General features: G+C 37.5%; 1 protein-coding gene across 1 annotated transcript in view; it reads left to right on the top strand.

Moving 5' to 3' along the window:
- MRC1 (mannose receptor C-type 1) overlaps positions 1–13,479 on the top strand; it is a 126,701-nt gene that overhangs the window by 26,107 nt on the left and 87,115 nt on the right. Inside the window, exon 3 of the mRNA XM_007504912.2 lies at positions 3,816–3,989. Within this exon, the coding sequence (XP_007504974.2) occupies positions 3,816–3,989 (174 nt within the window). The remainder of the gene's footprint in view (positions 1–3,815; positions 3,990–13,479) is intronic.

The raw sequence follows: 13,479 nt of genomic DNA, 5'->3' as shown, positions 1-13,479 counted from the left end.
CTGGTATAGGCTAAAAAATAAAATGGTGGTTGAATGGAATATATTAGGTACATAATAGATAGTAGCAATAGAGAAGGAAATGGAAAATCACTCCAGTATCTTTGTCAAGGAAATTCCAAATGAAGTTTTGAAGCTTTGAACATGACTGAACAACTGAACAACAACATAGAGTAGTAATGACCATAGTAATCTACTGTTTGACTGGCCCAAAGACTCAAACTTTTGGGATAAGAACTCACTATTTGAAATTGTTTGGGAAACTGGAGAGCCATATGCGGATCTTAGACATAGACCACCATCTCACACTGTATATCAAGATAAGGTCAAAATGGGCATATGATTGAGATATAAGGGATGATATAAGCAAATTAGGTAGCATGAGAAAATTAATCTATCAGATATATCAATGAGGGAAGAATTTATGACCCAAAGAGACATAGTAAATATGACAAGAGGCAAAATAAATCATTTGATTTTATGAAATTAAAATTTCCACACAAACAAAACCAATGTAGTGTGACAGAGGGATTGAACATAAGAAAAAGTGCTAGGCTGAAGAGCTGATGGATCTGATCACCTTGATGGGGGAGGGGTCCCAGGAGGAGTGTTGAGGAGACAGAAGATTCTGGCTCGGATTTCAGTTGAATAGCTTTCTCAACCTTGAGAAGCCTAGGAGGGAGGTCTGGCCAAATCCATCTCTTTCCTCTTCTGGTGACTGGATATTCTCTGCCCCCCCAATTCCTAAACTGAAGGAAGATCTGAAGAAAGATATTTGAGCCTTTGTTAAAACTGTACCCCTCACAGCTCCTGGTGTCCTGGGTCTGAACTGTGGTCAAGGGGCCAAACTGAGAGTCAGTCAACCTGATTGTCTCTCAGGGGGGGCTCAGGTTCCCAAAGCCTGAGTTCCCCCAAACCCAAGGAGGGAGGGAAAGGGGTTAGTTAGAGAAAGGGACCCCCTTTTCCCCGTTTTCCTTTCCCATTCTTTTCCCTGCAAGTCATTTCTTTGTATTACCCTAATTGAATTAATTTACATTAAAGTGGTTATCATTTCCCAAATTTGAATCAAGTGTGAGTGGAACAGCTTCGAAGGGGAGAGACATATTCCTAAGAAGAAACATTTTAGGCTCTAGTAATGGAGGGGGGAAAGAGGGACAAGAGCCAATCTGTGAGAACAGCCACATCTGAGGAGAGAAGGCTGAAGGGGGAAAATCTTCAAACCCCCTCTCATCTCTGAGCCAACCTTTAACATCAGCTATCTCTCCTAGATTCTGTCATTGATCTAATTTAATCCTCATACCTTCTGTAAGATAAGAACTATTTCTTATCTCTATTTTACATGAATGGAAACTGAGGCAAAAAGAGGTTAACTGAATTAGGGTAGGTGTCTCCTCATGCAAACAACAAACCAAGATTTGTCTTCCCCAGTCCTCTAGTTCTTGATATATTTGGAAGTTGTTTCATCCATTGCCTGAGAAGCAAGGACAGAGAAGGAGCAGCTATAATTGGGTCATAGCCACATTTCATGGAATAAATTCTACTGGACTGTCCAGTCAGTTGTGAGGAAAGGAACTTAAGAGGGCTGAATCAAAAACTTTACTAGTGAACCTATAGTCCCTGATATTCAGTCATTTTGCTTTAAAAGAACTTGAATATAGGGGGTAGCTGGGTGGCTCAGTGGATTGAGAGCCAGGCCTAGAGACAGGAGGTCCTAGATTCAAATCTGGCCTCAGACACTTCCCAGCTGTGTGACCCTGGGCAAGTCACTTGACCCCCATTGCCTAGCCCTTTACTGCTTTTCTGCCTTGGAGCCAATACACAGTATTGACTCCAAGAAGAAAGGTAAGGGTTTAAAAAAAAAGTACTTGAATTGCCTCCCTGTGGAAGGGGAAAAAGAGGAATGACAAAAATATTACATAGTGATCTGATCAATTTTACTCAAGTATAATTGGGAAATTAGATTAGAGATATTAGTGCAAATTGCACCATGAAAGGTCATCTCAACAATTCCCAAACCCTCAATGTTACTTTTGTCTCAAATATATATTAGCTTGTGTGACTCTGGGCAAGTCATTTACCTTCTTCAGGTTTCAGTTTCTCATCTGTAAAATATCATAGGAATCAGTGGCCTGAAAGTCCCCTTTCAGCTATGATCTTATGATTCTTTCATTGAAACACACGGTCATTTTATGTAAGGGACAGATCACCATGAAACTGTGCATTAAGAATCAGCCCAATTGATTAGTGAATCAATCATTCCATAAGCAATTATTAAACTCCTTTTATGTGCAACCCTGGGGATGGAGCAAAAAATAATGAACCTTCCTGTCCTTGAAAAGTTGATACTGTTTCAGGGTCTGCCTAGAACTTTCGTTCTCACTTTCACTAGTAAACTAAAAGAAAAAAGTTCAACTCCTCTCTGGCTCATTCAGTTAGCTCAGATGAGATTCCACTCAGCTCTTGGTATTTGAAGCCATGGAGACAGGAATAAAATGGATATGAAAACCCACCAATAATTTTCAAATGCTGTGTTAGCCCTCGGTTTTGTCATTGTCTTGTGCCAATTCTTTTTTACCTAAAGGCCTCAAACCAAAGCCTACACACAGATTAGACAAGAGCAAATAATGCAAAGAAGAGGGGAATAATTCCCAAACTTGGTTATCAGACTTTGAATCATTCATCTGATTCAATAGAAAACATTGCATGGCATGATTAAAAAAACATTTTTTTTTTGTGGGCGCAGCTGGGTGGCTCAGTGGATTGAGAATCAGGCTCAGAGAAGGGAGGTCATGGGTTCAAATTTGACTTTGGACACTTCCAAGCTGTGTGACCCAGGGCAAGTCACTTAACCCCCATTGCCTAGGCCTTACTGTTCTTCTTCCTTAGAATCAATTCCCAGTATTGTTTCTAAGACGGAAGGTAAGGGTTTAAAAAAATGTTTTTGTTTCATCTACTGCAATTTTAGAATATGTAAAGCAATGTTGAGGAGTTAATTATATATAAAGGTAAGGGAAATTATTGAGGGGGAATCAGCTCCTGAGTATGTATTGATATTGTATGTGTGTATGTACACAAGTACATAATATAAATATATATATATACACACACATATATACATATCTATTTATATAACTTTTTTTAGAGGAATCAAGTTGTTAAAAAAAAAAAAGGATTGTACTTAGCATGATTCCCTCTGATGATATCTAGATAGCTTTCTAGTAGAATAGAGTAAGCATTGGCTCTGGACTCAGAGGAACTGAGTTCAAATTCTACCCTTGACATTTATGACTATAATCTTAAGCAAGTCATTTAACCTCCTTGAGTCTCAATTTCCTCAGCTGTAAAATAAGGTAGTTAAGACTTAATGTTTGGGTCTCTCTTTCTCCTCATTGCTATCTCTTAGCTTTCTTGATTTCCTTTTAGTTTCAGCTAAAATCCCATCTCTCTCTCTCTCTCTCTCTCTCTCTCTCTCTCTCTCTCCTTAGCACAATGTTGACATACAATAGATGCTTAATTAATTATTTTTCACTGAATTTCCCCGTAGATTCCTTCCACCTCTATCTATGTAAATGATCCTAGGAAAAATACACAAGGGAAAAGATACACATATGCATGCACGTGTGTGTGTGTGTGTGTGTGTATGTGTGTATATGAGGCAAGGTTCATCACAATAAACAAGGATTCCAAATGCTTTCTTCATGAGAATCAGAAAATTGTATATGTTTGTTTGTTGTATGAATGTTTTAGAATCAGGATTTGCTCATGTTCTCAGGGTAAGGGCTGTTTTAAATTATATCATTCTTTATCTGTTTCCTTAGCTATATATACATTACTGGGGAATGCCAATGGAGCACCATGTGTGTTCCCTTTCAAGTTTGGAGACAACTGGTATGCTGACTGTACTTCTGCTGGCAGATCTGATGGCTGGCTCTGGTGTGGGACCACAGCTGATTATGCAACAGACAGACTGTTTGGGTATTGTCCCATGAAATGTGAGTACCTGGGCATCATGAGGGAGTCATACAATTTTGAGCTTATCCTATGCAACAAAAACAGTAATACCTCACATCTCTCTAGGGCTTTTAGCTTTTCCAAGGTGCATCAATAGCTTGTGTCTATTTACGTAGCAAACATGTATAGGCATTATTGTTCCCTTTACACAGATGGAAAAACCAAGGCAGTCTCAAATTAAATTTCTTGTCCAAGACTTTGTGAGTTAGGGGCAGAGCTTCAAATGAAAGCTAGGTTTTCTGACTTCCAGCCTTCTTTTGGAAGTCATGGTGGTATCACCATTATCATACCTTTTCCCCTGGGATTTTTGTTATTGTTCATCCATGTTTGCTCTTTGTGATCCCATTTGGGATTTTCTTGGCAAAGATCCTGGAATGGTCTGCCATTTCTTTCCCCAGCTTATTTTACTTAGCTCTCTTCATCTCCCCTCACTGAAGTGCAACAGACCCTGGTGGGTATGATCTCGCTAACAACCATCACAAGGCTTTTGCCCTGTTCCATTTCTAACCCAGGCCAATTTATCCCTGCTTTAGGCAACCTGGTAGACCCCTGATAATGGGGACTCATCATATTGATGCTATTCAATTATCATAGCCCTCTGCAGCTCAGGACTACCCAACCGAAAACACATGCCATCTTCAGCCTCCCTGAGAGCTGAGATTTTAAGGTTGTGCCAGCATACCTGGTGCCATATTCTAGACATTAAATGAAGTCCTTATTTTCATGAATGCCCTCCATCCCCAACTCACATTCTTACTTCAAAATGCTGTCAACTTCTTTCTAAGACATTAATTGAAATGACGTCATGCAAGTTAAAATATACGACCAATTCCCTTACACTTAATTTCAGGAGGAGAAATAGAGTTCATTTCCTTAATGCTACTTTGTAATATGGGCCCATTACTACTTAATTATCTTTTTAATATTGTGTATGGTCTAATGAAGGGAGAAATAGAGGTGGGGCTTTCCTGATTTATAATCTTCTATGTCACATGTGATGAAATGAATCCAAATGGGAGAATTCAAAGAACATTAGAAGCATGCTCTTCAGTGTTGATGGAATAATAATAATAATAATAATAATAATAACAACAGAAGGAAAAATGATGATAATGATACAAAGCATTTTGTGCCAGTTATTGAAAAAATAATATTTTGCTGTGGACCTGTTTTAAAGTTGTTTCTATCTAGTTAAAGATTTCTATACATTTTATTTGTGAACTGACCTCAATTTAAAATGGAACATTCATATTAGCCTTCTAAAAAGCAGCAGGTTTATTTTGGCCTCTTGGTTTTAGCATAGGAAATTAATTTATTTTCTCACGTGTAGAATTCATGAACTCAATTTATATGATATTATTTTAAAATTTTATATCTGTGAACTGGGCGGTAAGATTAAAAATCGGTTCTGATATGTTAATGAACTGGGAGATGAGGACTTCTCTGTCAGTCTGGCCCTTCTCTTCATGTACACTGCAAGGATACTTGGTTAGGTCTGTCTTACTCTAGCCTAGACAATTACAATTGTCTCCCAGTTGATCTTTCTGGATCCATCCCCTCAACCATTCTCCACACAGCTGCCAAATTGATATTCCTAAAGGTTAAGATTGACTGTTATTCCCCTTATTAAGAAGTTTCAGTGGCTTCCTAGTATATCTGTAAAAACAACACAGACTTGTTTCTTTGATATTTAAAGACTCTGAAAGTGTAGTCCCAGTCTGCCTTTACACATTATTTCTCATGATTCAATCTATATTTCAGTTCAACTGGCCCATTTGTTGTTCCCGCTACTCAATATTTCACTTCTTTCTTCTATACCTTTGTTCTGTCTCCCATGTTGGAATTCTCTTTCTACTAGTCTTTGCTTCATTGTGGCTCTGGGATAATCTCAGCAATACCCTTCAGGTTGCTCCCCTAGCCCCATTAAAAGTTCAGCTCAGGTTACCTCCCATCATATATTTATACATATATGTGTGTATTAATACATGTAGATATATGTATGCATGCATATATGTAGATATACTTGGATGGATTTATATTTATATTTTCTGACTCCCTCATTAATTAGAATCTCTTCCTAAATGACATTATATTTTGTCTGTATTTTGTATTTATTTATTTCTGTGCACGTTGTATTCTGCCAGTAAAAATAAGTTCCTTAGGGATAGGAAGTATCTTCTTAATTTCACCATAACTGGAATAAAGTTTAACTGGGAAATATTTAACAAAATAAATAAAAAATACAATAGAACAAAGATAATGTTTAGATGTGGTTTTCTAAGACAATATGCAGCTGTCAGTTTCTATTTGAATTTGATGCTACTCATCTTGAGTGTTCCAGAGATATTTTGGGATAATTCAGATCTCAATAATTTTGCAATGATTTATCATTATTTATTTTGAGCTGTCATCCTAACTCATCAAATATTGATTATTTTAATGAACTGGAGAAAGTTCCTTGATTCTTCTTCCTCTATTATTAAATCAATATGAAAATGACTAGATATAGAATTTGTATCAAATGAAAATGATGACAAAACAAATATATATAAACTGTTTTATATTTTCATCATGCTAAAGTTTACAGCCAGTATGATCTTAAACTTTTAGTATAAATAAATAATAGATGATTCCTTTTCATCCATCTGAAAACTGAGTCTCAAACTATTTATTTCATTTCAGATAGTTAGCTGATTAAAATATTTTAGAATTTTATTCCTATTTCTCTTCTAGATAAGTATTAAATTCAATCTCTTTGGATATTAACTAGATGCATTCTTTCTCTTTGTCCTCTCTTCAGAAATCATAGGAAACCATCCTTCCAGAATATATTATGCTTGTCACTCACAAATTCTTCATGTATTATTCAAATTTTCTTTATAAGATTTCTTTATAAGAATATTTTTTTTTGTGACAGTTCTGTTGAGGAAGAAGTTTCACATCATCTTCCTCTTTATAAAATTCTTCAAAGATTCTTCATAGATCCTCCTGGTCACAGATGATAAACCCCACCTTTTCCCTGAATCCATAGATAGAAGCACTTCATAGTAGACATTCAGAAAGGATTCAGGCAAAAATCAAGACTCAAATACGGAAGGGAAAAGAGGAACTATAATAGTTCCCTCTTTGCTTTTTCCTTGTCCTCCAAGCCATTCCTCTCTTGCCACTGGCCAATGTCCTCTTCTCCTTCTGTCATCCAAAGTTCTTCTTTCACCTCATTCTAATTTGCTCTTTGGGCTTTTTATGGGAGGGATAGTTGGTTTTCCACTTTTCACCCACCTTGGTCAGTTTAACCATTTGACTCATTTTCACTTCACATTTCTTATATTCCAAATTGATTTTCTCAACAATACATTTGGTTTCTATTCTCTTAGAGAGACAGTTGCTTTCTCTAAAGTCTCTATGAGAAAAACATTGGAAATAGGATCATAGACAAAGAGCTAGATGTAACGGACTATTGTTTACTGATGGAAAAAACACCTAAGACTGAGAAATGCAAGTGACTAGTTCAAGACCACTAGATAGAAAATACAAAATCAGGATTTGAAGAGAGACTTACTCCAAATCTCGTGCTTTTTCTTATGTATCTTGTTACTTCTAAAATCATCTGCTTTGTTCTGGACAAATTTTAACGTAGCCTGGAGACTGCATTAGTTTTTGTGGCTACTGAATCATGCGATAATGGGATTGTGTAGGAGTAGCTAGGTGGCTCACTGGCTAGAGGGCCCAGCCTGGAGGTGGGAGTTCTGGGTTCAAATTTGACTTCACAGATCCTTTCTAGCTATGTGACCCTGGGCAAGTCCCCAATTGCCTAGCCCTTACAGCTCTTCTCTCTTGAAATGGATGCTTCATATTGATTCTAAGAAGGAAGGTAAGGGTCTAAAAAGTAATGACATATTGCATTTTTATTCAAACAACATACATAACTCTTTCTTTCATAAGAATTGTCATGACATCCTCTTTCCAGCTTGTATTCGTAAAGATGATTTTTTGAGTCCAAGTATATCACCTTATTTTTTTTATTTTTTAATTTAATTAAAAAAAATTAAAAACCCTTTTATTGGTTCCAAAGCAGAAGAGTGGTAAGGGCTAGGCAATGGGGTATCAAGTGACTTGTTCAGAGTCACACTGCTAAGAAGTGTTTGAGGCCAAATTTGAATCCAAGACTTGCCGTCTTTGGGCCTGACTCTTAATCCACTGAGCCACCTAGCTGCCCCCCTTAAGTGTATCACTTTAAATACACCCTGTTAGAATTTTCAATTTAGTACAGCTTCCTCCTTTTTAAAAATTAAATGCATCAAGACCTTTTTGGATCTTGATTCTGTTAATTATAAAAAAATTTGGATTGTGACTCATAATAATTTTTCTACACAGTTTGTGTCATCTGCAGTAAGTCAAGCATGTTCTTGTTCATGTATTTAAATTAATGGCACCAAAATCCCTTTGAACTTTTAATTTTTGATCCAACATGATCCAAAATAGTAAAAATGTTGAACAACATGGGATCAAGATGAAGCTATCACAGGAGACTGTCTTCCAAATGATATCCCATTCCACTTGCCTTTCTAACTCATGAATTCCATGTTAATAAGTTGTCATTCAGAAAGGATTCAAGCAAAATTAAGAATTAAGTAGAGAAGGAGAAAAGAGAACTACAATGGTTCCGTCTTTGCTCACTCCTTGTCCTCCAAGTCATCCCTCTTTTGCCATCCAATGTCTTCTTCCCTTTCTGTCTCCCAATATTCTTCTTTCACCTCACTTTAACCTGCTTTTTGGGCTTTTTTTTGTGGGGGGGGGGGTGGCTTGTTTCTCTTTTCATCTACTATGATCAGCCAGGCCACTTAACTAATTTTTATTTCCCATTTCTTATATTCTAGTTTCCAGTCCAAGAGAGTCATTCCTCCTTGCTTCCTTTTGCCTCAAATATTGAGCCACTTATTAACCTTAAATTTTACTTCTGGGCAACTAAAGCCAAACTTCAAAAAAGGCTGTATTCCCCATGTCTAAAATAGACTCTTTTTTCATATCTAAGCATAAAGATCTTTCTTCTTTTGGCTAAGCTCAGAAGACATATTCTGAGAGAAGTCTTCTCTGATTCCACTTTGCCCTCACTCCTAAGCTCTCTCCTACCATTAATCTTCCCAGAGACCTTCCTCTGGATCTCTGTGGTGCTTCCTTCACACTGGAACTCAAATTTTATTTCCTTTTTTTCTTTTTATTGCCCACCTCCCAAGAGCTCACTTGGTTAGTTGCTTTTAGTAAGGCCCAGTACAGAAAGTGAGAGTAAGAAGTCAAATCGACAAATATGTCAACCTCATAGTAATGAGAATAGACCCAATCAGGGGCAAACAATAAACATGAAACCATTTTCATTTATAGATGCATTACATGGGGAAGCTCAGTGCTTTTTCTTATATTACCCTCTTGGATAGAATGCTGAGCCTGGAGTCAGGAAGATTCATCTTCCCAAGTTCAAATTCGTTCTCAGATACTGTATGACCCTGGGAAAATCATGTAACCTTGTTTGCCTCAGTTTCCTCATCTTTTAAAATGAGCTGGAGAAGGAAATGGCAAATCACTCCAGTATCCTTGTCAAGAAAACCCCAAATGAAATCAAGAAGAGTTGGATACAGTTGCAATGACTGAATAATAGCTACAAATGTGGTGGCTTTATACTTTGATATTTTGTATTTATAAAGAATAAATCTGAGAAACACTTTTAGATGAACCATTATTAGAAATTTGGAATTGTTGTGTGGTAGAGTAGGAAGAAGGAATGGAGATGGAATGAGATGGAGTCAGAGGAACTGAATTTGAATCCTGGTTTTAAACTTTGATATGGCTTTGGACAAGTCACTAGACCTCTCCCTGAGTCTGATCTCCCTTATCTTCAAAATTAAGATGTTGGGTTTTGTTCTCTAATGTCCTTTGTGACCCTAAATTGTTATCTGGGTTCATGTGTCATTTTTCCCCTCTTTGGCTGGTGCTTTACACTTAGGAGGCACTTAATGACAATTTGTTGAGTCTCTTGATTAAACTGTCACAAAGGTCTTTTGCTCTGGGCATTTTCATTGGTTGTCCACCATCTCTGGAGTGTTTTCCCTCTTTGTATCAGCCTACTGCCTTCTCTGACTTTATTTAAGGCCCAACTAAAATCCCATCTTGGTGACCCCATGAACTTGTCCATTGGTTTTCTTGGCAAAGATACTGGAGTGGTTTGTCATTTCCTTCTTTAGTATGGTGCCATTTTACAGATGAGGAACTGAGGCAAATGATATCAAGTGACTTGCCCAGGGTTATACAACTAGGAAGTGTCTGAGGCCAAATGTGAGCCCAAGTCTTTCTGACCCCAAGCTTGCTACTCTGCCCACTGTACCAACTGGCTGCCTTGCCTAACATGTACTTAACACATGTTTATTGACTGACTGACTAAAATTTCTCTAGTTCTACAACTTTAATTATTTTGTCCATGTGAAAACTTTTTCTACTGTCCCTTTTGGAAAGACCAACTAGTGGTATGCCCACGTGTCAGTGGTCCACAGAGATGGTCTGTAATGGTTCTGATGACAGGTATATATAGATAGTCTTTCTTGACTGTTTTCTCATTCATTCATTCAGCAAGCAATTAATTATGTAGTGTCTCTATGGACCAAGGACTAACTACATTGAGTGCTGAAATCACAAATATGCAACTAAATCAGGTCTTGCCTTCAAAGAGCTCACTTTTAAAAGATGAATTTAGAAAACCCATTTTACAATTTTTTCTTCATATACATAGACACTCCATGTACTTTGGATGCCTTCCCTCTATCATCTCCTATTTATCCTGTATATAGCTTGCTATGTATATGTTTGCATGCTGTCTCCCCCATTAGAATGTATATTCCTTGAGGACAGGGACTATCTTTGCATTTTTTTGAATTCCTTATTCATGTAACTCTTTGGAAAATAATGCTCCCAAGGTTTAATTTCAACTTAATTTCTAAATGGACCATGAAGCTTTTGGTCTGAAGAAATGAGACACTTTCCCCCGGGGTAAAGACATCTCTATTTTCCTATTAGTCCCAACATGCAGAAAAGTCATGCATACATGATGCATCGATTTGACTAGTGGTACTTCGAGTATATTCGAGATGAGGTTACTTGAGTTTTGTTGCCTCTAAATCATGCCTCTTCAATAAATCACAGATTTCCTCTTCTTTATGGTCTCTAAGGGTGACAACTAGCTGAAGGAGAAATGAAAATAGTAATTACTCTTATCATGCATCAAGGGCTTCAGATATGTTTTACCAACCGGTACCTGTTTTTTTTCAAAGCTTGTCGCCATTTAAAATTCTATGAAATGTGACTCAACTTGCCTAAGCTGAAATGAAGAGAACGTATTATTTTACCTTAAACCACAAGCCACTGGGCAGGCCCAATACAGGAAAAAGAGGAACTGGTTATTGACCTAATGACATCTAATGTATATGTTTCTTTGTTTTCAGTATTGTTTATTGCAATGTTTTCCTCCTAGTTAAACAATTATTTTCTCCCCAACTCTATCATGAGAACAGGAAAAGGAAAAGACCCCTTTCTCCTCAGTTCTCTTTAGTTTGCAACTTCTGGGCATCTGGTTTAGAGAAGGCTGAATCGGACATCTGTGGGGCACTTTCCCTTTTGCTCTAGTCAGCAAATGCATGAGTGTGCTTTTTGCTTTATTTAATTCCTCTCTTTAGAATGCAAAGTCAGGATTCCCATTTTTTTTAATGAAAGTAGGAGAAGGGACCTACCCTCAACTGTTATTTTGGATAACTCAGATGACCACAGTGGCATTTTTTTTTGGATTGCTGAGCTTTCCTTATCTAACTTCAGAAGGAACAAGGAGCTCCTTGCTGTGTAGACTCTGCTATGTTTGGTACCATTTAGTGATCCACTGAGTCATCTAGCTGCCCTTACTTACTTTTAATACTGCTTCCCTGTATAGTATTATGCTCTCTCTCCCCTCTCCTGACCCTGGGCTCTGCACTCTGTGACTTCTCAGTCCCCCTCAAAAAAGGCACCCTAAAAAACCCTCCAAGTGAAAGCAGAAGAACTGAGGGCAGAAAGACTACTGCTGTGGGCAGATGATGGACTTCAACATGGTGTAACGGCAGTGTACAACCCACCCTATCATGTTTTATTATGTTCTTTGGAATGAAACAGTTTGACTTGAAAGGCAAAACTGTGGATAAGGGGACACTACTGTACTTCCTCTCACTTGAATGACATTACATTAAGAGGCAGGGGAGCTAGGTGGCTCAGTGGATGGAGAACCACGGCCAGAGATAGGAGGTCTTGGGTTCAAATCTGAATTCAGATTCTGTGTGACCCCAGGCAAAGTACTTAACCCCCATTGCCTAGCCCTTATTGCTCTCCTACCTTGGAACCAATACACAGTATTAATTCTAAGATGGAAGGTAAGGGTTTCAGATAAAAAAGTGACAATAGAATCATTTCAGATTACTCACTGAATCTGGCTCATTCTATAGCTTACCATATTTAAGTTTATGAATCCCACATCTCATTTTTTAATTGAAAATTTTTATTTAATTAATTAATTTAGAATATTTTTTCCATGGTTACATGATTCATGTTCTTTCCCTCCCCACTGGGTTTTACATGTGTCATTGATCAACACCTATTTCCATATTATTGATGTTTTTACATGTGTCATTGATCAACACCTATTTCCATATTATTGATGTTTATTCTAGGGTGATCACTTAGAGTCTACATCCCCAATCATATTCCCTTCAACCCATATGATCAAGCAGTTGTTTTTCTTCTGTGTTTCTACTCCCACAGTTCTTTCTCTGGATGTTCTTTCTCATAAGTCCCTCAGAATTGTCCTGGATCATTGCATTGCTGCTGGTAGAGAAGTCTATTACATTTGATTGTACCACAGTGTATCAGTCTCTGTGTATAATGTTCTCCTGGTTCTGCTCCTTTCACTATGCATCATGAATCCCACATCTTATGCATACATGATGAGGAACTCATATCTGAGAACTCCTTAACCACTAGAATGCTTTCCTTCTTGTTATTAGCTTGAATTTATTAATATGTTTATATTTTGGTAGAGGTGGTTAGAGCACTTGTTCTGGAATCAGAACAGACCTCAGTTCAAATCTGACCTCAGACACTATTTAGGTGAGCCTGGGCAAATCATTTAACTTCTGTTTCCCTTAATCCATTGGAGAAGGAAATGGTGAACCACTGTAGTATTTTTGCTAAGAAAATGCCATATGGCATCATGAAGAGTCTGGAACAATTGGACAAATTTCATTTTGGTATCCTTCTCTATTTCCTACCCCAAGCCCACTCCCTGCTGTATCAAAGCTCTGAAAGAGTGGGAGTAAATTTCCATGTCTTTTTTTGTATTCTCCAGCACCCAGCAAAGTACCTTGGACAAAATGAATACTTAATAAATGTTTCCTGAATCTAATTGAG

This window comes from Monodelphis domestica, chromosome 5 (genome assembly GCF_027887165.1).
Source record: "Monodelphis domestica isolate mMonDom1 chromosome 5, mMonDom1.pri, whole genome shotgun sequence".
NCBI lineage: Eukaryota > Metazoa > Chordata > Mammalia > Didelphimorphia > Didelphidae > Monodelphis > Monodelphis domestica.
This window is presented reverse-complemented; position numbering and strand designations above follow the sequence as displayed.